General features: G+C 42.9%; 3 protein-coding genes across 7 annotated transcripts; 1 reads left to right on the top strand and 2 right to left on the bottom strand.

Moving 5' to 3' along the window:
• Positions 1 to 669: 669 nt before the first annotated feature.
• On the bottom strand, positions 670 to 7,515 carry LOC118392449 (mitochondrial inner membrane protease ATP23 homolog). The gene is made up of 6 exons (XM_035784454.2): positions 6,942 to 7,515; positions 6,624 to 6,669; positions 2,071 to 2,152; positions 1,830 to 1,967; positions 1,665 to 1,748; positions 670 to 1,381 (listed from the first exon to the last, which is right to left on the bottom strand). The coding sequence occupies exons 1-6, from the start codon at positions 7,090 to 7,092 to the stop codon at positions 1,178 to 1,180; spliced, it is 705 nt and encodes a 234-aa protein (XP_035640347.1). The 5' UTR covers positions 7,093 to 7,515; the 3' UTR covers positions 670 to 1,177.
• A 178-nt stretch (positions 7,516 to 7,693) lies between these two features.
• LOC118392447 (RNA polymerase II-associated protein 3-like) lies at positions 7,694 to 17,266 on the top strand. Of its 5 annotated transcripts, none has more exons than XM_035784447.2 (17): positions 7,694 to 8,215; positions 12,253 to 12,408; positions 12,506 to 12,649; positions 12,813 to 12,932; positions 13,298 to 13,425; positions 13,507 to 13,628; positions 13,764 to 13,834; positions 13,919 to 14,053; positions 14,249 to 14,376; positions 14,468 to 14,589; positions 14,765 to 14,835; positions 14,941 to 15,033; positions 15,140 to 15,375; positions 15,508 to 15,697; positions 16,088 to 16,185; positions 16,276 to 16,376; positions 16,482 to 17,266. In XM_035784447.2, exons 2-17 carry the CDS (start codon positions 12,259 to 12,261, stop codon positions 16,565 to 16,567), a joined length of 1,995 nt encoding a protein of 664 aa, XP_035640340.1. In that variant the 5' UTR covers positions 7,694 to 8,215; positions 12,253 to 12,258; the 3' UTR covers positions 16,568 to 17,266. The 5 variants fall into 5 exon arrangements, with proteins under 5 accessions (XP_035640340.1, XP_035640339.1, XP_035640341.1 ...); XM_035784446.2 differs by lacking the exon at positions 7,694 to 8,215 and adding an exon at positions 11,067 to 11,320; XM_035784448.2 differs by lacking the exon at positions 7,694 to 8,215 and adding an exon at positions 11,430 to 11,875 and having other exon boundaries at positions 12,257 to 12,408.
• On the bottom strand, positions 15,812 to 24,180 carry LOC118392448 (hemicentin-1-like). Its single transcript, XM_035784453.2, has 10 exons — positions 23,917 to 24,180; positions 23,557 to 23,610; positions 23,114 to 23,362; positions 22,475 to 22,741; positions 22,004 to 22,303; positions 21,564 to 21,833; positions 19,392 to 19,667; positions 17,871 to 18,119; positions 17,281 to 17,336; positions 15,812 to 16,543 (listed from the first exon to the last, which is right to left on the bottom strand). Exons 1-9 carry the CDS (start codon positions 23,966 to 23,968, stop codon positions 17,314 to 17,316), a joined length of 1,740 nt encoding a protein of 579 aa, XP_035640346.1. The 5' UTR covers positions 23,969 to 24,180; the 3' UTR covers positions 15,812 to 16,543; positions 17,281 to 17,313.
• Positions 24,181 to 24,346: the final 166 nt, after the last annotated feature.

Here is a 24,346-nt window from a genome sequence, read left to right as displayed (position 1 = left end):
GGCCGGAGGCGCAGTATGGCTTGTGTGACACAATTGCGGAGGCAAAAATCAATACTGAGGGCTCCGTATAGCTCTGCATTTACATGATTGGTTGACAGTAGGTGAGGGCAGGAGGTCCTGTATAAACACAAACTCACTTCCTTGACAACAGCTCGGAGCTGCTCGGCGAAGCACAAGTATGAAATCCCTGATTCTGCAGAGTCCACATCACCATAAATGCTGCACGGCCAATGCAGATTGAACATGCAGCGTCTTTCACCCAGAAAGACTCACAGCTGTCGTCGCTGGCAAAGGTCATTCTAATATGTATTGACTCAAAGGGTTAATAAATACATATGTAATGTTTTATTTTTCATATTTTTACACATTTTAATCCTACTTTGAAACAACAAAATTTGGAAAAAGTCAAAGGGTGTGTATACTTTCAAAAGGCACTGTATATGAAGGTCTTGAGAAGTAACATCACTTGTCCAACTTGTTCAAGAAATGATATGCTCATCTGATGGATGAAGGAATGATGCTAACATGGGCATGCTTTCATGCCGTCTTCAGGGAATTCTGTGTCTGTTTAATGTAAATTGGGTATTAACTGAACACTTTGTAGAATTCGTTTTTGAAACGTCTTTGTCAATTCATAAATGCTAATGCAATAATAATCAAGGCTTAATATCATATTCATAATAATCAAATATTTATTTCAACTTATTCAGTACAATAAAATCTATTTACAGTGAACTCCCAGTTCAGTTACATGGCAGAGTAGAGGGGTGGACAGTCCCCCTTGTTCCCACCTTTCAGTCTTGAAATAAGTTTTACAGGCATCATATACCCTACATAAACACCAAACTTTGTAACCTCTCTAAAAGGATGACAAAAATAATATTTGGGCCACATTTATCAATGTCCAAAAGGAAACCTCTCCATCATATTCTTTAGTTATAGCATTAGAGTCCACAAAAGTGTGCCATAAAAACATATAATTTATTATATAATTTGATTTATTTAAATGACAGAGAGAAAGACCTCTGAATATTTCCCTTCAGGAGGTAATTTCATACCATTTTTGACACAGTCATTCTGCTGAGGGCAGTGGTAGGTTGCCCAGCTTTCTGCAAGGATCTTCACATTAGCACCCATGGAAATTAAATTAAAATTCATTTGTGCATGTAATAACACATTAAAGGTTTGCGTAATACCGATCTCGGTTCTCAAAATCTCTGTAGGCAAAATTAGCATCCTTCTTGTCATGTGGGATGCGGCCAAAGGGGGCGTGGTCATTGAAGCAGGTATCGAATACCTCGTCCACCACTTTCTCTGCCTCCTCTCGGCTCACCTTCCTAACAGCAAGGATGGAGCGCAAGGCACGTCCCCGAACACATTCCTGATAGGTAGTAGTGTATGGGTTAGATAGGGAGTTCTTCATGTGAATATTGGCCATCATAAACACTTCTTGTTAATCGCTGAGCACTGAAAAAGGCAGTGCTATACTTGCCATTACATTCAACTACAGTTTCAACTAAACCAGTTGTCAATTCAGACATACCAATTCACACGATGGGAAAATCATGTTATGCTATGCCATGAAGGATACTAATTGACTGAAATACATACAAGTAAGAATGTAATTGTGTTTGCAGTGAATTCACATTATCTCCCCATATTACCTGATGGTGCTTCTTGAGGCCAAAGTTGAACCTGGATACTTCATTGTGGAAGGAGCAATCCCCACTGAGATTGGCTGCTCGAATCTGAAAAATAGGAGCCAAAACAATGAACATATCTTCCTTTAAAACACAATTAAAACATGCACGTTTATTTCTTGGTCTCACCTCTGAGCAGGCCAAATGCTTGAAGTTGTTAAACCAATCCACATGCGCCCGGCAGTGGTCAAAGGCATGGATGAGCTCATGTGTAACCACTCGGTTCATGTGGGACTGCTGGTGAATATTATTCTGACACAAAACAATCTAAAATTGAGAGGGGGGAGAATGGTATCTTACAGATGTGATACAAAGTACACAGTGTAGCATGTGAACCTGTACACAAAGGTAACGGTTCTAGCTGTCTTACTTGTGATGATGTTGCATCAAAACCACCACTGACAGTCCCATCACAGTCTTCACAGGAGAAATGTCTATCTTTGTACACTGCACTGAAGAGACAGGATAATACTTCAAAGGGGTGGCATAATGTCAAATGTACATTAGCATGAAAAAAAAACCTAACATAACGGCATGATATAGCTATTACATCACATGTCAAACTCATTCCACGGAGGGCCGAGTGTCTGTGGGTTTCCACTCAACCCCTGTACTTGACTGATGAATTAAGGTCAGTAATTAGTAAGGAACTCTCCTCACCTGATTGTCTAGATTTTAAATGAAAGGAAAAAAAAAAAAAAAAAAAACTTGGCACTCCATAGAATGAGTTTGACACCCGTGTTACATAGTGAGTACACAAAATATTAGGAACACCTGCTCTTTCCATTACAAATTGACCAAGTGAAAGCTATGATCCTTTTTTGATGTCACTTAAACCCACATCAGTGGTATTCAAAGTCAAAAGTCAATACAAATATTAAGAGGACAGATTATTGTATGAGACAATTTACAAACATTTTGGAGAAAGATCATATTTACATAAACATTTTTTGTTGGTTTATTTTCATTTTGATAAGAGATGAAAATGCAATGAATTTAAGGTTATTTGTTCATCTGAATTTTCTTGGGGGGGAAAAATAAAATGGGGTCCTCAAATTCTGCCGAAAGAAATGCGGTCTCCATTGAAAACGTTTGAATACCACTGGTGTAAATGAATGGGAGGAGACATGGATTGTGTACACAGGTGCACCTTGTGCTGGGGACAATGAAAGGCCACTAAAATGTGCAGTTTTGTCACACAACACAATTCCAGAGATGTCTTAAGTTGAGGCAGCGTGCAATTGGCGTGTTGACCGCAGGAATGTCAACCAGAGCTGTTGCCAGAGAATAAAATGTTAATTTCTCCACCATAAGCTGTCTTTTTAGAGAATTTGGCATTACGTCCAACTGGCCTCACAACCGCAGACCATGTGTAACCACGTTAGCCAAGGACCTCCACATCCGGCATCTTCACCTGCGGGATCGTCAGAGACCAGCCACCTGAACAGCTGACAAAACTGGGGTTTTGCACAACCAAAGAATTTCTGCACAAACTGTCAGAAACCATCTCAGGGAAACTCATCTGCCTGCAGATGGCAGACAGCGTGTATAGCGCCGTGTGGGCGAGCGGTTTGCTGATGTCAACGTTGTAAACAGAGTGCCCCATGGTGGTGATGGGGTTATGGTATGGGCAGAGATAAACTACAGACAACGAACCCAATTGCATTTTATCGATGGCAATTTGAATGCACAGAGATACCGTGACAAGATCCTGACACCCAATGTTATGCCATTTATCCGCTGCCATCACCTCATGTTTAAGCATGATAATGCATGGCCCCATGTCGCAAGGATCTATACACAATTCCTGGAAGCTGAAAATGTCCCAGTTCTTCCATGGCCTGTATACTCAAACATGACGCCCATTGAGCATGTTTGGATGCTCTGGATCAACGTGCACAACAGAGTGCTCCAGTTCTCGCAAATACCCAGCAACTTCGCACAGCCATTGAAGAGGAGTGGGACAACATTCCACAATCTACAGCCTGATCAACTCTATGCAAAGGAGATGTCGCGCTGCATGAGGAAAATGGTGGTCACACCAGATACTGACTAGTTTTCTGATCCACGCCCCTACTTTTTAAAAATGTATTTATGTATCTGTGACCAACAGATGCATGCATATCTGTATTCCCAGTCATGTGAAATTTATAGATTAGGGCCTAATGAAGGCATTTACTGTGTTCCTTAAATGAACTGTAACTCAGTAAAATCGTTACATGTTGTGTTTATACACTGCTCCAAAAAAATAAAGGGAACACTAAAATAACATCCTAGATCTGAATGAATGAAATATTCTTATTAAATACTTTCTTTACACAGTTGAATGTGCTGACAACAAAAATCACTCAAATTATCAATGGAAATGAAAATTATCAACTCATGGAGTCTGTTTCTGACCGTTTGAGTTGACACATGCACATTTGTGGCCTGCTGGAGGTCATTTTGCAGGGCTCTGGCAGTGCTCCTCCTGCTCCTCCTTGCACAAAGGCGGAGGTAGCGGTCCTGCTGCTGGGTTGTTGCCCTCCTACGGCTCCTCCACGTCTCCTGATGTACTGGCCTGTCTCCTGGTAGCAGCTCGCATTGATGTGCCATCCTGGATGAGCTGCACTACCTGAGCCACTTGTGTGGGTTGTAGTCTCATGCTACCACTAGAGTGAAAGCACCGCCAGCATTCAAAAGTGACCAAAACATCAGCCAGGAAGCATAGGAACTGAGAAGTGGTCTGTGGTCTCCACCTGCAGAACCACTCCTTTATTGGGGGTGTCTTGCTAAATGCCTATAATTTCCACCTGTTGTCTATGCCATTTGTACAACAGCATGTGAAATGTATTGTCAATCAGTGTTGCTTCCTAAGTGGACATTGTGTTGTTTAAGTGTTCCCTTTATTTTTTTGAGCAGTGTATTTTTGTTCAGTGTACAATAAATCAGTGTCATGGCAGCTATCGAAGCATTATGGCAGCTACACTCGAACAATGTGTTTTTTTTTTTTTTTACAATGAATGACCTGCACCGGGTGACACAAGGAGGACACAGCCCCAGGAATGGACGGGCTATGCTACAAGCAACTTAAACACCTGAATGATTTGGTACTGGAGGTGGTACTGGCATTAATGAATACAGTATGGGAAGAGGGGGCCATAACAGCAGTGTGGAAACATGCCATAGTGGTGCCAGTTGTAAAACCGGGAAAAGAAGCACAGACCCATAGCATTGACCTCTGTACTGTGTTAACTAATGGAAAGAATGGTCACAGACAGATTAGTACATATGTTTGAGAGTACATTTATGTTTTCTTCATACCAGAGCGGATTTAGGTTAGGACGGTGTGCTATGGACTCAGTGCTAGCACTGGACTGTGATATAAAGAAGGTGCTGGCCAACAAGGAGGGAGAGGTGGCAGTGTTTCTGGACATTGAAAAGGCATACGACGTGCTCTGGTAAGTGGGACTCCATGCAAATTATTTACCAAGCAATGATCCGCTCAGTCCTGGACTATGGGAGCATGGAATTTGGTTTGGCGGCAGCTACAACACTGCAGATGTTGGATGTGGTACAGGCAATTGCGCTGTGGTTGTGCTGTAGGGCATTTCAAACTACCTCTATCCCGGCATTGTTGATTGAAATGGGGGAGGTTGCAACAAGCTAAGCTGGCCATGCACTATAGGATGAAAGTGCAGGGGCATGTATCATCTCACCCTGCAAGGTGTCTGTTAGGAGAGGCATGGGAACGGGGAGGAGAGGGAACTGGAGTGAGAAGAGGTAGGCCAAGCTATGTGACCCAAGTGCAGGAATTGGGGGTGGAGTCAGGAATGGGAGGTCTGGAAGTGGGGGTCCCTGTCTACTGGCCGTGTGTTCCTCTGTGGCTGTTGCCAGAGCCTGATGTTGACATGACCATTCTTGATGTAATTAGGGATAAGGACTGTAGAGAGCCTTCTCTGGTGGTTGAGGCCCATCTGCCGTTGGCCTGGGGTCCCTACTTGCACATCTTCACAGATGGATCAAAGGATCCAGGCAGTGGGAGAGCAGAGTTTGGGATACATGTTCCCCGGTTTCGGATACATCAGGGGAGGCGGCTGTCTGATGGAGTTTGTCTTCTCTGCTGAAATGCTAGCACTAGTGTAGGCATTGGGATGGGTGGAAGAAGTGGGGTATGAACTGTAAATTTGTGTTCAGACTCCACAGCTAGCCTGGTTGCACTGAGAGAAGGGAATTCAAAGGCACGCCCAGAAATTATAATAGAGCTGATGGCACTTTATAAGGTGGGACAGAAAGGGAAGGTTTTCTGTGGGTCCCAACTCATGTTGTGGTAGGAGGAAATGAGGCAGCCAATATGGTGGCAAAGGCCACTTTGAGGAGGGAGATGTGGTGGTCCCATTAGGGGGGATGGAATGTAGGAGAATCATGAGTGGGAGAGGAGAGGGGTAGGCAGTTTCTCTATCCAGAATTCTGTGGGGAAAGGCAGTAGGTATCTGGGGAGGGAAAGGAGGGATAGGGTTCTGTTGACGAGGCGGAGGTTGGGGCATTGTGGATTGGGAAGTGGGTTATTGTTAGTGGAGAAACACCAGATGGCAAGTGTGAGGAATGTGGGGAGGTAAAGACTGTACTACTGTGAAGCATGTTCTGTTATAGCAGACAGTATGCTGAGGATAGGGTGATATTTTTCTGTGAGCTGACTGAGTTAGGTGGAACCACATTTTCACTTGTAATTATTTTGGGCTCAAATGACAGGCAGAGCAAAATAGCTGTTGTGGTTTCTTTATTCCACTGGCTTGTATTTAGATCATTGTGTTTTTCACACTCCAGCCTGAGAAAGGCAGCAATATGCATTACAGTGTCTATTCTGCCAAAACTGATAGGAGGAAAAATAATTGTGGCAGCTGACAGCTGTGTTGATGATGATTGTGGCTGGCTGACACTTACCATCCTGAGCTTTTCATGGCTCCAAGGAGAAGCTTTGCATATGGACCTGAAAGGGAGATAGAATGAGATTAGGCCTAATCGGTCATGCACCATGACAGCAATCAGGTCATTCAACAGTTAGCGTATAGCTAATTAACTTACTCATGACAGTCTCTTTACTGTTCAACGATAGCTAGCTAAGCTTGCTAGAAACATGGCTATGACGTATATGACAAATGTAAACATGGCATTAATGGTTACACGGCCATCTAGCTAACTATTGCCATGCAATATATTTTGGAGGATGACAGACATCAGCTTACTAGCCTGTTAGCTTACTTGTTTCCATTGAGAATTGTAGCATGACCTGACATTTGTGATTGAAAGTGAACAAGCTTTCTGCTATCGATCCCTTTTGGAACTTTCCCGAATTCCTCTCTGGGAATAGGTTATATCCATAGTCCTCTTCTTGCGGTTTATTTTGATCCATTGCATGGAAAGTGCTTCTAAAATAGCCACTTTTGCTTCCAGGAACAAGCACAGCCTAGCTACGAGAGGTCATTCTTTGTTTTTCAAATCACGTGGTAAACCATGCCGTGCTCAAATTAGTTTAATATTGGATATTCGTACTTACAGTGTGCTATGACTATGATGTATTTAAAAAAAAAAATCATATGAGAAAAACCCACATTTTTTTGTTGTTGATATATACACCCATGCCGATTCAGAATATACCATTTTCATAGTCACGGCATGCTTGGATCAATAGCTATTGACAAGAGAAAACAGAATATCCAGTATAAAACTAATTTTACCTTGTAAGCCAGAGGTGAACGATTCAATTAATGTCTGCAACAACATTGCTGCTAGCTGGTTAACAGAAAATACATTCGCTTTTTCTAACAAACAAGGTTTATTGATACACATTACTCCATGTATTGCCAAGTGACATTGAGTGTGTGCACGTTCGGTATAGAAGAAAACGCAATGGCTGCTGGGAGATGTTGTCAAAGGGGGAGTCGGATGAAGGGAGACTGTCGATGGTGTTTGTAAAAGCGCGCTTATTTGAAATGGAAAAGTGCCGCGGTAGCTTTTGATAAAGAAGAACATCAAGATGAATCAGCTGCTTTATAAGATGAGCGCTACATCCCGAGGAGTTCGTGCTGATTGTATGGAGTTGTGACATTCGGTTAAATGGCTTCCTTTGTGAAGGCAAAAACAATATTGTAATGAAACAGTCAGGGAGCTGGTCTCGAACCCTCGATCTTCTAGTCCATCGTGCTATCGACTGTGCCGCAAAAACATACTCGAGCTGCAGAGTCGATAACGCGCATATGTTATGCAACATAGCTGACTTGAAAGATTGTTAACAATTCATGGCCATGGGACTTTCTCATGATGGAAAAATACAGAATAACATAAAAACGGACACATACAGAACGTAGTGTAGCAAACCACAGACTGTTTTTGTTAGAACTCAAACTTAACAATAACAGAAACCAGATATGTGATAACGGTATCTAGGGAATGAGCGCATAGATACGACACAGCAAGTTACATCTATCAACTGGAGTGCCCGGGGGCTGGTACGACAACAATCAACGATAAACTGGGTGAGTTTAAACCACGCCCAGTCTACTCTGACAGGCCGCTCGGAAGCAGGAACTACTACTGTCATCTGGGTATATTATAATATCTTTGTCAGGAACAAGTCAGTTCTGTTTTGCCCTGCGAGGTGGGACAGAGAGCCCGTATATACGAAAATTGCATTTACCACTTATTGCTTAGCTAATAAATAAAAAATACATAGTATACAATCGGTGACTCATTGTCATATTTATCCTGATACCAGATTCGAATTTACGAAACTCTAACACTGGTCAGAGGGAGAAGGCGCTCCGCGTTAAAACGAATTGGGGCAAGAAATGTAAATAGTTTTGCTCTCAAGAAAAGGGTGCCATTGAAAGGAGTGATACTGGGGTAGTAGTAAATGGAAAAGTTGACCAACTGAAGTGGAAGATTCCCGGTGTTTGTGATGCTCGTCGTTTGGTGTGACGCATACAGGGCGGCGTGAGTGGTGAAACGGAGGAGTCATTGTCTGTTGTTTTGAGTTTTGATGTTGAGTCTTTGCCCGACAAAAGTGATGTTAGGATATATACAGTGGGGCAAAAAAAAGTATTTAGTCAGCCACCAATTCTGCAAGTTCTCCCACTTAAAAAGATGAGGCCTGTAATTTATCATAGGTACACTTCAACTATGACAGACAAAATAAGAAAAATCCAGAAAATCACTGTTGGATTTTTAATGAATTTATTTGCAAATTATGGTGGGAAATAAGTATTTGGTCAAGAACAAAAGTTTCTCAATACTTTGTTATATACCCATTGTTGGCAATGACAGGGGTCAAACGTTTTCTGTAAGTCGTCACACACTGTTGCTGGTATTTTGGCCCATTCTTCCATGCAGATCTCCTCTCGAGCAGTGATGTTTTGGGGCTGTTGCTGGGCAACACGGACTTAACTCCCTCCAAAGATTTTCTATGGGGTTGAGATCTGGAGACTGGCTAGGCCACTCCAGGAGCTTGAAATTATTCTTACGAAGCCACTCCTTCGTTGCCCGGGCGGTTTGTTTGGGATTATTGTCATGCTGAAAGACGCGTTTCATCTTCAATGCCCTTGCTGAGGGAAGGAGGTTTTCACTCAAAATCTCACAATACATGGCCCCATTCATTCTTTCCTTTACACGGATCAGTCGTCCTGGTCCCTTTGCAGAAAAACAGCCCCAAAGCATGACGTTTCCACCCCCATGCTTCACAGTAGGTATGGTGTTCTTTGGATGCAACTCAGCATTCTTTGTCCTCCAAACACGACGAGTTGAGTTTTTACCAAAAAGTTATATTTTGGTTTCATCTGACCATATGACATTCTTCCAATCTTCTGGATCATCCAAATGCTCTATAGCAAACTTCAGACGGGCCTGGACATGTACTGGCTTAAGCTGGGGGACACGTCTGGCACTGCAGGATTTGAGTCCCTGGCGGTGTAGTGTGTTACTGATGGTAGGCTTTGTTACTTTGGTCCCAGCTCTCTGCAGGTCATTCACTCGGTCCCGTCCCCCCGTGTGGTTCTGGGATTTTTGCTCACCGTTCTTGTGATCATTTTGACCCCACTGGGTGAGATCTTGCGTAGAGCCCCAGATCGAGGGAGATTATCAGTGGTCTTTCTTGTATGTCTTCCATTTCCTAATACTGTAATTTCTGGACTATTAAGCTCACCTGAATATAAACCGCAGCCACTGAATTTTTTAAAAATATGTATTTTGTACATAAATAAGCCACACATGTCTATAAGCCGCAGGGGCCTACCGGTACATTGAAACAAAATGAACTTTACACAGCCTTTAAACGAAACACGGCTTGTAAAAAATTAAAAATAGCAGTAAACAGTAGCCTACCAAGAAAGTCATTGGTCACTATCTTCCTCCTGTGCACTGAAACCACTGAAGTCATTGAATAGCCTCAGAATTTCTTCATCCGATGTTGGATCGCTGCCCTCCTCAACACGCAACAGTCCAGCCTTTCGAAACCCATTGATGATAGTGGATTTTTTGACAATGCTCCACGCTGTCAGCATCTCTATTTCCTTTTCCAACAGCCAGATCGATCGCCTTCAACTTTGAAAGCTGCATCATGTGCATTTCTCTGTGTCTTTGCCATGATGAGGGTGACAATATGACTACCGTAATCAGAATGATGGGTAGTTTGAGTGCGCTCGATTTATGTCACATTATGTGACAGTGCTCAGTTTTTTTGGCGGCATGAATCTTGTGAAAGCGGGAAAAATCCATAAATTAGGTTCAAAGTGTGGGAAAAAAGTAGCGGCTTATAGTCTGGATATTACGGTAATTGCTCCCACAGTTGATTTCTTCAAACCAAGCTGCTTACCTATTGCAGATTCAGTCTTCCCAGCCTGGTGCAGGTCTACAATTTTGTTTCTGGTGTCCTTTGACAGCTCTTTGGTCTTGGCCATAGTGGAGTTTGGAGTGTGACTGTTTGAGGTTGTGGACAGGTGTCTTTTATATTGATAACAAGTTCAAACAGGTGCCATTAATACAGGTAACGAGTGGAGGACAGAGGAGCCTCTTAAAGAAGAAGTTACAGGTCTGTGAGAGCCAGAAATCTTGCTTGTTTGTTATTGACCAAATACTTATTTTCCACCATAATTTGCAAATAAATTCATTAAAAATCCTACAATGTGATTTTCTGGATTGTTTTTTCTCATTTTATCTGTTATAGTTGAAGTTTACCTATGATGAAAATTACAGGCCTCTCTCATCTTTTTAAGTGGGAGAACTTGCACAATTGGTGGCTGACTAAATACTTTTTTGCCCCACTGTAAGTTATCCTGTACTAGCTTCTGTGCCAAATACATTACGTTGTTACAGGTGTCAAGCTTATGGGCATGTGGCAGCAGTGTGTAGGAGGGAGGTTCTTATGTGTGAGAAGTGTGCAGAAGGGCATGAGACAAAGGAATGTGTAGCATTGGGAAAAGTAGTGGTATGTGTTAATTGTAAGGGTGCCCATGGGGCTGGGGATTAGAAATGTCCCTTGTGAGAAAGACAGGTTTAGGTTTCCAGATTTAGGGTAGTGGAAAAAGTTGTCATATGCTGAGGCAGTAAATGAAGATGGGTCAAGGGGGACATATCCTGAGAGGAGTGATGTGAGTAGTTGATCTGTACCAGTACAGATGGATAGGCCAACAAGTGATATATTTTTCAGTAAGATGAGATTTTTTTGCATATATAACAATGGTTATCAACTGTACTGCAGGGATGGAATGTAAATTGTAGAAAATGGAGGTTGTGGTGGCAGCTGCAGAGAGGTATTGGGTGTGGGAGACATCAGAATAGTTACAGGGTGTGTTAAGTGGTGGTGTCCAATCCTTTCAGGTTTTTGACCTGAGGAAGGACTAAATATGTGTAAATAGTGGAGTAGTGTGGTTTTATTTTTTGTGAGTGTATTGTTTTTGTTTATATTTTTTTAAGCACAGTATGAGTACTCCAGTCTAGTACGTGGCAGTAATGTAACATTTATTGGATGCCAACTGCAGTTAAACCTCATCGACGAAGAAGTAGAAGACACGCTGTCATGGCGCCGAACACAAACAGAAAACGACAGTATGGTGATAGATAGTTTGTAGCTAATATTAAATGCTAGTAAGCCTCGTTTAAAATTCAACGGATAAATTACAATCAACTTGGGACGCAAGGGACAGGTACTCAAATATTATAACGTCATTAGCTCTTATTGGCAGGTCGAAACTCGTTAAACGCGTTGCTTTAGTTTAGGCCGCTAGCTAGTTACCATTTATAAATGGCTGCTTTTGCGAGATAGCCGTGACTCGCTAACTAGCACATTTCTCAACTGTAGCCAGCTACTTGGTGTTATAGTAGTTAGTCAACAGTAGCGTAACGTTACTAGCGCCACCGTTTTTGAGTAACGTCAAATAACTGACTGTTAGTTAACTAAGTTGGTGTTTCTATTGAATATCTGTCCCGGTTGACGAGATAGTCAGCTAGCTATCTAACATCTTAAATTAAAGTGATCCTATCTCTTGTTTTGTCAACCTAGTATATTCAATGTATTTGACAGGTAGGCATGTCTGAAAACAAAGCCATTGAACTCCAACTGCAAATGCGACAAAATGCAGAGGACCTGCATAACTTCATGAAAGATCTTAACAGCTGGGAAACTGACATAAAGAAGAAGGATGAACAACTAAGAAGTGGGAGTGTTGGCGATTCTCAAGTATGTAACGCTTGAAAATGTGTATGTTTTATGTTTAGCTATAGAGTTGAGATTTTCTATGTTAGAAAGATCCTGACCTAATGTATTCCTGCCTTAGAAAAGCCTCCCACCAGTGCGAAACAAGGACTACAAAAAGAAGAGGGAGAAAAAGAAGGCATCGGACAACAATGCAAAGACTGAACCAAAACAAGCACGCAGGATAAAGTCTTATGACTATCAGTCATGGGACAAATTTGATGTGGTAATGGATTAGGTGGATCTTGCCTGTTTCTCCTTTGATTTCAATAGTGAGTTTAAACTAAGTCTATGGTTTTAAGCTGAATGGCAGCAGTGCACCCTGTTAAACAGTATGTACTGCTTGCTGTTACACTAAACATTTTTGGGATGTTTTTGTCTTCTGGTAGGACAAGGTTTTGGAGTCCATGGATAAAGAGGACAGCGCTGCTGAGTCCAATGACTCTGAATCTGAGGATTCTGGGGTTCCTGCTACTGACCAAGACACAGCTCTTGCTGAGAAGGAGAAAGTATGGCTTCACACTTATAGTATTGAAGTCAGACTCAGCGACATCAAACCTGACAGACATGCAGAAATATGAATTTGCATGTAAATGTTGTCATTTTAAAATATTACATAATATTATTATGATGACACAATGACCACCATTGAAGGGCTTTTGTTTGCAGTATGCTGTGATTTTGATCCTAGACAATTACCCAAACAATATACCACCATCGGGGCCTCGTTAGCAACTATCACCAGTCATTGGTGGTAGTAGTTAATAATACTCTGTCAGTAGTCACCTGTAGTCAGTAGATGTTACTACTTTCTTGTATGTATATATTGCTAAATCTTATATTTGCTGTACTGAATTTGACAATTGTTTTTCAGGGTAATCAGCTGTTTAAAGAAGGGAAGTATGATGATGCCATTGAGTGTTACACCAGAGGCATGGGCGCAGACCCTTATAACCCCGTTCTGCCTACAAACCGAGCTGCCTGCTTCTTCAGACTCAAAAAGTAAGCAACATGTAAGGAAATAAGCAACATATGTAACATTTTAATTGACAACATTAATGTGTGAACCTATGTCTGTGGCAGGTTTGCTGTTGCAGAGTCTGACTGCAACTTGTCCATCGCTCTGGACAGTAACTACTTCAAAGCATTTGCACGAAGAGGAGCGGCTCGATTCGCCCTGCAACATTATGAATCTGCCCTAGAAGGTGAGGAATAATAGTAACGCAACAAAACACGTTTTCAAATGGGTAGAATGCCAGCAGTTAGTTTTTATATGCTGTATTATCTTAGAATAATTGGTCACTTAAAACAATTTCTGCTTCCTTCCTCTACATAACTAGATTATGTAATGGTGCTCAAGCTGGATCCTGGGAACCTGGAGGCACAGAATGAAGTGATGAAATGCAAAGAGGTGAGACATTATCTGGTGTTGGATCTATTACTGTACCTCTGTATCCCCCTCCCTGATCCACTCTAACCTCTCCTCTATCGGTAGGTCATTGCTAAACTGGGTGGAAAGGCAGAAAGCCCAGAGGCTGCAGTGGTGATGCCACCTGTGGTGGACGTCAAGCAACAGCAGCTCATGGAGGAACAGCAGAGGAGACAGGAGGCGGTGGTGCAGAAAGACAGGGTAGAGCCACCAGCTACACTTATCTTTCGATGTTAGTATAGGCCCCTTACATATCGGGTACCAGTTTCCCAGTGACTCTGAGACACTGCAGCGCTGAAGACCTACCACAGGTGTACTACAGCATGCTATTTGCCTGTGTTTTAAGTGCATTGCTTTCTAAATGGTTACCATTGCACTAAACCTTGACTCTTTCAGGGGAACGCATACTTCAAAGAAGGGAAGTATGAGGCTGCAGTAGAGTACTACACCAAGGGCATGGAAGTAGACAGCACCAATGTCCTCCTGCCTGCCAACCGGGCCATGGCTTACTTAAAGCTGCAGAGGTAAGCAGCAGGGAAGGCAGAATAAGCGAGTATTGGATAAGTATAAATTCTTTCAAAGCTGTGCATTGATTAATCTTGATTCTCTCCCTAGATATAAAGAGGCTGAGGAGGACTGCAGTAAAGCTATAGCCCTGGATGGCACCTACTCAAAGGCCTTTGCCCGCAGAGGGACAGCTAGGGCTGCTCTGGGACTGCTAAAACAAGCTATAGAAGGTACAGTAGACAGGCATCCAAGAGGCTATATCTTATTAGTAGGTCACATGTCATTAGCAACCATTTTGTGTAGGCTAGGCATGTTTCTATGTAACTACCTTGAGCAGGTTGAAGTCTTTATGTGAATGGTAGCAGTAGTCATGGAACTGTTTATTATGTCATGTTTCTTTTTTAGATTTTGAGGAGGTCCTGAAGCTAGAACCAGGAAACAAGCAGGCATTTCATGAGATGAAGAAGATTGCAAATGTACGTATGTGGTTCCGTGCTCACTAAGATGTTTGTGTTAATGTTCTTAAACCTGTTCTCTTTGTTGACAAATCCTAGACATAGCATCTCTCTGCTCTTGTGTAGGACATGGGCACCAGTGGTCTGCTGGCAACAGAGGAGCATGCACAGCGGAGAACAGTACTGCCAGTTAACAAACCACCTCACCTGCAGTCAACCGTGAGTCTCAGATAAAAACAGGAAAAATACTCTCGGTAGGTTGTTTCTGAATTTTGCTTGAAAGATTCACACAACAATGTTCCTATTGGATTTCCTTGTATCTCAGAAACCATTGAGGAGAGTGGACATTGAGGAGGTTGGTGGAAAGATCCTTGTCCAGAAGGAGCCCTCTGCTGTGTTCACTTCAACCACAGCCCCCTGTTTTAGGCCCCAGAAGACCACCTCCATCCCAGACACTGTGAGAGAGTGTCAGGGTGAGGCCTCACCTCCCTCTACCTCCCCCAGTGCTAAGATCCTGAAGATTGAAGAAATATCAAACATCCCCTCACATTCCCCTGTCAAGTAAGAGATATTGTTTAATTGCTTAATCTCAAGCCGAACGGCTGGAGGATTTTGATACATGTTTTGAATATAACTTTTGTCAACAGTTAGGCTTTTGACAATAGCACCACTGAGGCTGTTTTCTTATTTCAGATGGTCTGGGGGGGGTGCTGTGAGAGCACAGACACAGAAGCACAGGGAGGCAACTGTCAGTGAACCAACAGAACTGCCTACTACACCCTCAACTGAGGTCGTACCTCCTGCCCCCACCAACAGCTTCCAGCTAGAGGCAGACCTAAGGAAGATTGGAAATGGCCCTGAAGTTATCTACAAGTATTTGAAGGTGGGTGTGGAATTAAAATATGATGAAAAACGCAATATTACACATCCAAAAGAATAAAGACATTTAAAATGTCATATGTGCAAATGAAGTACAAAGGGGAAAATAAGCAATATGGGTTGTGTTACTGTCTTTTTTATGTAACCTTTTATTTATAGCCTATACAAAATGGTTGCTAATGACATGTTACCTACTAATAAGATATAGCCTATATTGGATGCCTGTCTTGTTGTGATCATCTATTCTTCAACAGAGACCTGATCTCTTGTTTGGGGTCCTATTTGTACACAAACAAATCACCATTCAATGAGATTTGTCTTTTCTGCTGAGAAAAACATGTAGATGCCACCAAGGACGTATTTGTATTTGTTGTGTGTCTGTGTTCTGTTTTAGCAAATCCAGCCTCAGGCGTACGCAAAGATCTTCCAGAGCTCTCTTGAGCCAGACATACTCAATCAGATTTTGAGGACGTTACAAAGCTTCTACATCAAGTAAGTACTGTGAAAATACCATGCTATTACGAATGTTATAGCTCATACAAGAAATGTGACTGTTGTCACATTGTCCTTATCAAAATGAAGGAAGGAAGAGCCACCTGTCATACTGGAGATCCTCAGGAATCTGGCCGGTGTGAGGCGGTTCGACATGGCTGTCATGTTCATGTCCATCCCCGAGAAGAAAGGTACCGATTTGGTTGTTGATCTGGCACAGTTTGTGATACATTATTTAACCCTAATGCAAAATGATTAACAGATATTGATAACCGCAAACGTTTTTGTTGTTATAGTTCTACAAGAATTGTTTGACTTTCTTCGTCAAGCTGGACTTGAGGACGTTTCAGTAGGAGCCCTGCAAAAGAAGTATGGAGTGTGACGTGAGTGCAGAACCCTAAAAAATGGACATCACCACGGAGAGCAAAATTGCTTTTTACTTCAGCAAGCAGTCGATTGAAGGAGTTTTTCAATGCTCTAGTACATGTTGCTAATCCAAACATTGCTATATGTACGCAACAAGGATTCACTTAACTTTGGCTGCCATATTGGAAGGTCTGTAACATTTGATGTAATGCTATACTGTTTTTTTTTTCTATAGCTCAAAACATGTATAAGTTTCATCCTCGTATGAGAACAGTAGTTACTATGCATGGCCAAAACAAGAATGGTCTATCTGACTGCGGCCCACAGAACCATAGGGTTAATAGTTCAAATATGCATCTGGCGCTCTAAGAAAGCCAATACATTTGTTATTTTCAATTATTCTGTCCAGGACTGTACATCTCATGTTCAAGATGTTAATTGCAGTGAATGAGTGTGAATACCTAATAAATTGACCATCTTTATTGATGATCACTGAAAGTGCAGATACAGAGACGATACTTTTCAGCAAATAGCATTTTCACACGTTAACTGTGAAATATAGGTTTTGGTGTCCTCTACACATGGACTAAGGTTGGCACCAAAGTATAGACAATATGTGGAAAGTAAACCAATTACAGGAAGTCTGTCAAACTTCATTAACAAAGCACACATTTTCCAGACAGCAGCACAAGATAATAAAGAAACTGTTAAATTGCATGGTTGTCCCACCGCCATTGAATGGAATTCTTCTCTTGACTTTTCTCAACATTCACACCAGTGAGAATCTTTGGGAAAAAGGGAAGAAATGTTAATAGCTGGCTGAACTTTGTGGCATGTCTACTACACATGATGCAGGGCTGGCACAATAATTGAATTAGCATTTAACTAACAATAATGGAGAATAACCGTGAACAAAAAAAAGTCAGTCTTAATACCTAGATTTTAGCATGGGTGGGATTCAACATTTTTCTGAAGGAGTAGTTTACCCAATGGCAATTTTTTATTTTTTACATGAAGTGGGTGAAGTTTTACGGCTAGAACGGCACATTGGGGAGAAGCTTCATTTCCAAAAGTTCCAAGGAGTCAACTATTAGTTATTGAGATGCGGGTTTCACCAAAGCTGTGTTGTGGCTAATTTTCAAACATGCATTATGATACATTACAAGCTCAACATTTTTCTACTAAAATAACAATTATGGCTTTAACTGGCCAGCTGCATGACAATTGTTACCCCAGATGCTGTCCCCAGTTGAACAGAGTAGTAGAAAGTGTTATAAGACCAACAATTAAATTGATGGATCAGAGTAGTTTGACCATACCTGTGACACTGAGTGTCTCATTGGCTGTGCCTGTCTTCCCGGTGATTGTGTTGTGTGCCTCGCAGCTGAAAGACTCAGTGGCCACGTAACGGTTGACGGTTATATCAACCACACTGCCATGCATGGTCCGACCATACACACTCCAGGTGTAGCTGCAAGCGGGAGAGCACTGGGCAATACACTTAAAGCTGGCCTTGACCCCTACCTCTAGGGAACCTGGTCCTGAGATGGTCACATTAGATGGTCCACCTGAAAGAAAGGTCAACATTAGACCTAAACTCAGCAGAAAACGAAACGTCCTCTCACTGTCAACTGCGTTTATTTTCATCAAACTTAGCGTGTAAATATTTGTATGAACATAAGAATCAACAACTGAGACAAACTGAACATGAACTGACTAACAGACATGGAATAATGTGTCCCTGAACAAAGGGGGTCAAAATCAAAAGTAACAGCCAGTATCTGGTGTGGCAACCAGTTGCATTAAGTACTGCAGTGCATCTCCTCATGGACTGCACCAGATTTGCCTGTTCTTGCTGTGAGATGTTACCCCACTCTTCCACCAAGGCACCTGCAAGTTCCCTGACATTTCTGGGGGGAATGGCCAAAGCTCAGTCCGATGATGCTGTGACACCCCAGAACATGACGGACCCTCCACCTCCAAATCGATCCCGCTCCAGAGTACAGGCCTCGATGTAACGCTCATCCCTTCGACGATAAATGTGAATCTGACCATCACCCCTGGTGAGACAAAACCGCAACTTTTCAGTGAAGAGCACTTTTTGCCAGTCCTGTCTGATCCAGCGATGGTGGGTTTGTGCCCATAGGTGACGTTGTTGCCGGTGATGTCTGGTATAACTCGGGCAGTTGTTGTTGCCATCCTGTACCTGTCCTGCAGATGTGAGGTTCAGATGTACCGATCCTGTGCAGGTGTTGTTACATGTGGTCTGCCACAGTGAGGACAATCAGCTGTCCGTCCTGTCTCCCTGTAGAGCTGTCTTAGGCGTCTCACAGTACGGACTATGCAATTTATTCCCCTGGCCACATCTACAGTCCTCTTGCAGTCCTCATGCCTCCTTGCAGCATGCCTAAGGCACGTTCACACAGATGAGCAGGGACCCTGGGCGTCTTTCTTTTGGTGTTTTTCAGAGACAGTAGAAAGGCCTCTTTAGTGTCCTAAGTTTACATAACTGTAGCCTTAATTGCCTACCGTCCGTAAGCTGTTAGTGTCTTAATGACCATTCCACAGGTGCACGTTCATTAATTGTTTATGGTTCATTGAACAAGCATGGGAAACAGTGTTTAAACCCTTTACAATGAAAATCTGTGAAGTAATTTGGATTTTTCTGAATTATCTTTGAAAGACAGGGTCCTGAAAAGGGGGCTTTTTTGCTGAGTTTAGAATGGCTCATTTGTTCTGAACTACCTCTTTTCATGCTTCATACAACAGTGACAAGACCACTCATTTTCAAGGTCTGAACAGAAATATTTTTTTGATAATACAATCTAACTGCTGCTCACCAATTAACACAACTGAGGTATTGGCAGTGCTGTTGTCATTGGTCACTGAGTTGTAAGCCACACAGCTGAGGGGTCCTCCGTCCATGGTGGTCTCGGGTGTGAGGGAGAAGGAGGCATTCATCTCTGCCAGCCTCCCCTTGTATATCCAGGTGTAGGTACAGGTGGGGTAGCACAGGGCCGAACACTGAAGGGCTGTCTTTGATCCAGGCAGGAGATACAAGACTTTACCTACTGGGCCTTTGCCAGATTGGATGATAACAGCTTGAAGTGGTCCATCTGGAAAATGTCATGAAATATCTTTATGATTAGCTTGTAAACACATGTGTGTGTGTGTATATATATATATATATATATACTGCTCAAAAAAATAAAGGGAACACTAAAATAACACATCCTAGATCTGAATTAATGAAATATTCTTATTAAATACTTTTTTCTTTACATAGTTGAATGTGCTGACAAAAAAAATTACACAAATAATCAATGGAAATCAAATTGATCAACCCATGGAGGTCTGGATTTGGAGTCACACTCAAAATTAAAGTGGAAAACCACACTACAGGCTGATCCAACTTTGATGTAATGTCCTTAAAACAAGTAAAAATGAGGCTAAGTAGTGTGTGTGGCCTCCACGTGCCTGTATGACCTCCCTACAACGCCTGGGCATGCTCCTGATGAGGTGGTGGATGGTCTCCTGAGGGATCTCCTCCCAGACCTGGACTAAAGCATCCACCAACTCCTGGACAGTCTGCGGTGCAACGTGGCGTTGGTGGATGGAGCGAGACATGATGTCCCAGATGTGCTCAATTGGATTCAGGTCTGGGGAACGGGCCTTCCTCTTGCAGGAACTGCTGACACACTCAAGCCACATGAGGTCTAGCATTGTCTTGCATTAGGAGGAACCCAGGGCCAACCGCACCAGCATATGGTCTCACAAGGGTTCTGAGGATCTCATCTCGGTACATAATGGCAGTCAGGCTACCTCTGGCGAGCACATGGAGGGCTGTGCGGCCCCCCCAAAGAAATGCCACCCCACACCATGACTGACCCACCGCCAAACCAGTCATGCTGGAGGATGTTGCAGGCAGCAGAACGTTCTCCACGGCGTCTCCAGACTCTGTCACGTGCTCAGTGTGAACCTGCTTTCATCTGTGAAGAGCACAGGGCGCCAGTGGTGAATTTGATTTGCCAATCTTGGTGTTCTCTGGCAAATGCCAAACGTCCTGCACAGTGTTGGACTGTAAGCACAACCCCCACCTGTGGACGTCGAGCCCTCATACCACCCTCATGGAGTCTGTTTCTGACCGTTTGAGCAGACACATGCACATTTGTGGCCTGCTGGAGGTCATTTTGCAGGGCTCTGGCAGTGCTCCTCCTGCTCCTCCTTGCACAAAGGCGGAGGTAGCGGTCCTGCTGCTGGGTTGTTGCCCTCCTACGGCCTCCTCCACGTCTCCTGATGTACTGGCCTGTCTCCTGGTAGCGCCTCCATGCTCTGGACACTACGCTGACAGACACAGCAAACCTTCTTGACACAGCTCACATTGATGTGCCATCCTGGATGAGCTGCACTACCTGAGCCACTTGTGTGGGTTGTAGACTCCGTCTCATGCTACCACTAGAGTGAAAGCACAGCCAACATTCAAAAGTGACCAAAATATCAGCCAAGAAGCATAGGAACTAAGAAGTGGTCTGGTCACCACCTGCAGAACCACTCCTTTATTGGGGGTGTCTTGCTAAATGCCTATAATTTCCACCTGTTGTCTATTCCACTTGCACAACAGCATGTGACATTTATTGTCAATCAGTGTTGCTTCCTAAGTGGATAGTTTGATTTCACAGAAGTGTGATTGACTTGGAGTTACATTGTGTTGTTTAAGTGTTCCCTTTATTTTTTTGAGCAGTGTATACACACACACACACACACACACACACACACACACACACACACACACACACACACACACACACACACACACACACACACACACACACACACACACACACACACACACACACACACACATAGGGGTGGCAGGTAGCCTAAGCACTTAACCTCTAATTGCTCCTGTAAACAGTTACTGGATCTCTTTTATGATCTTTCTTGAAATACTGGTGTATGGTGAGCAAAAATGGCTGTATAAATATAATGTATCTCTGCATACTCATACTCACAATTTACATTCAGTTGGTACCCAACCCCTTTGATGGCTGCTCCCCCCTGAGAAACGATGCATTGGTACAGCCCACCATCCGACTGGAGCAGAGGACTAAAAGACATAGTGATGTTGTTGGGGGAGAGACTGACCCTGCCGGACACAGCTATAGGGAGGCCATTTTTTAACCACAAAATGGAGGCTGGATTCTGAGAGCCCACACACTGCAGTGAGAAGGGCTGGTGTGCCAAGGGCTTGTCCTGGGACACCGGCTGTACAGAGATAGGATCTGGAAGACAGGGTAGTGGAAAAGAGGTGAAGAGGACAGAAGTTAAACAGAGAGATACCAAGTGAAATACTTTTGAGTTGGCTTTTACAAAATGGTGGGTTTCACCTTCAAACATCTGATTGTAAATATTGACTTGTGACAATTCTTTTGTCACAAAAACTCTGACTTACCAGTGACGCTCAGGATCTTGGTGCTAACAGCAGTGACCCCTGAGGCAACATTCTTGGCCTCACATGTCAGTGCCTCATTGTGCCTGTACTCATCAACAGTAACCTCCAGTTTACTGCTAACCATGGGCTTATGGCCCTTATGGAAGATGGGCAACTGGATATCGTCGCCATTGAAGATCTTTCCATTGAATGTCCAGGTAAAGTTACAGGAGGGCGTGCAGTCAACAAAGCACACAAAGTTGTAAGTGTCTCCTAATGTCACCGAGCTGGCACCCGTGATCGAAATATCCACCGGTCCGCCTGGGAAGAGGTAGAAGTAAACACTTGATTGTGTGTTTAATTGTAAACACTTAGAACCTTCTAAAAATACAGTTTACACAGAATATATGACTAACATAATAAAGTAATAATTATCCAATGTGACTTCAATGGACCACTCCAAAGTTGAAAAGAATGACAAATTCCACTCACGGGCCACATAAGGTGTAACATAGGTTGAGATGTAGAGGAGTGAGACAGTGTCCTGAGCCTCACAGATCAATTCCTCTGCAATCTCCCAGGGGTTAGGTGTGACGGAGATGGTTTGACCGTATTTGGTGGTCACTGTGCTTTGTGCTTCAGAACTAATTGTCCAGGTGTAGGAGCAGGACGGGTAGCAATCAGCAGAGCAGGAAAAGTTGGACGTCACTCCACTGGACAGTATATCAGGACCTGTGATCTTTATATTGGACGGTCCAGCTAGAAAATAAATCATTGTCGTGGGTTGAATTAGGTTGGAGAGTGTAGAACAGAGCTCCACAAACTTTGCATGTTTAAAAAAAATACATATTTTTACCTTTATTTAACTAGGCAAGTCAGCTAAGAACAAATTCTTATTTTCAATGACGGCCTAGGAACAGTGAGTTAACTGTCTGTTCAGGGGCAGAACAACAGATTTCTACCTTGTCAGCTCGGGGATTTGAACTTGCAACCTTCTGGTTACTTGTACAACGCTCTAACCACTAGGCTAACCTGCCACAGTCCAGAGGCTCAAAAGCATAACATCTGTTGGCATATTATGATTTCTAAATATTTGTTTAGATTAATAAAAACGGATTATAAGTAGCGTACCCGTCACTTTGACTGTTTTGCTGACCGTCACTGACTTCCCAGTGGTGGGGTTTATAGCCATACAGATCAGGACCTGTGGAGGAACCTGCTCCTTCAGCTGGAGGTTGAGCTCTGGGCCCTGGGTGGTGAGCCCTCCTCTGGTCCAGGTGAAGGTGCAGGCTGGGAAGCAATTGGCTGAACACTGGAAGCCATAGGGAACCTCCACCGTCACTGTGTTCACCCCACTGATCTCCACAGAGGACGGCCCATCTGACAGAATGGAAAACAAGCCCCTGAGTCATATACATAATGTGAAAAAAATTAAGACGAAGTGGATTTTAATGTTTTATTGTTGTTATAATGTTAGCGTAAGGATAAACAATGGGTGATGAATGCATATAGATTTTTGGCATATATTTATTTTGTATACTTTGAAATTATGCCAGAAACCTAATGTATCTTACATGGTGTGGTTTCCTCCGATGTCCCGCCCTGCTCTCTCTCACTGGCAAGTGTTCCTACAGAAACACAGAAAGAAAAAGAATCCCATGCCATCACAATGGTTCACTATACATGAACTATCTTAAAAAGCATTAATAACACATTTAAATGGCCTAGACCCTAGATACACATTACATGCAGCCACTTCTCTGTTTTAGACATTTTGATTTTCATGACAAAACAATTTCTTATTGGCTACTTTGACAATTCAGAAAAAAATCTGAATTTGTTTTACAATAGAAATTGCATGAGCAAATGTCATTCCTGACTTGAAGAAGATTTGACCTCAACACTAACAGGTTCAGTTGAATGTGGTATCTTACCTGCCAGGCAGGTGAGCAGCAGAGGCAGACTAAATGTGCAGAGGAGAACCATGGTTCTGCTGCCGAGATCCTGGTGACTTAAGTGGCTGAAATGTCCATGCAACAGCTGTTCTACCCTTATACCTCAGAAAAAAAACGTCTGACAATCTTATCAGGAACCAATTCAAAAACAAGACATTGTCCAACAGTGCCAGGAAAGCGCCGCTAGCATTTGGACCTTTATGTGGGTAATCAGCTCCACGGCATTGTGTTCTGGTTAGGGCGTGCGCGCTAGTTCCTTGTGTTCGTAGGCGTTGATCTACTGCGACTGAGCCTTTTGATAAGTGACATGTCTCTGAGCGAGGGAGCATTCACTTTGTTTTCTTCTCGTCCATTCAGACACGTGACGGTTACAGACAAAAGAAAGTGTGTAAATATGTTTTAATCTGTT

Source organism: Oncorhynchus keta, chromosome 13 (genome assembly GCF_023373465.1).
Source record: "Oncorhynchus keta strain PuntledgeMale-10-30-2019 chromosome 13, Oket_V2, whole genome shotgun sequence".
In the NCBI taxonomy this organism is placed as follows: domain Eukaryota; kingdom Metazoa; phylum Chordata; class Actinopteri; order Salmoniformes; family Salmonidae; genus Oncorhynchus; species Oncorhynchus keta.
This window is presented reverse-complemented; position numbering and strand designations above follow the sequence as displayed.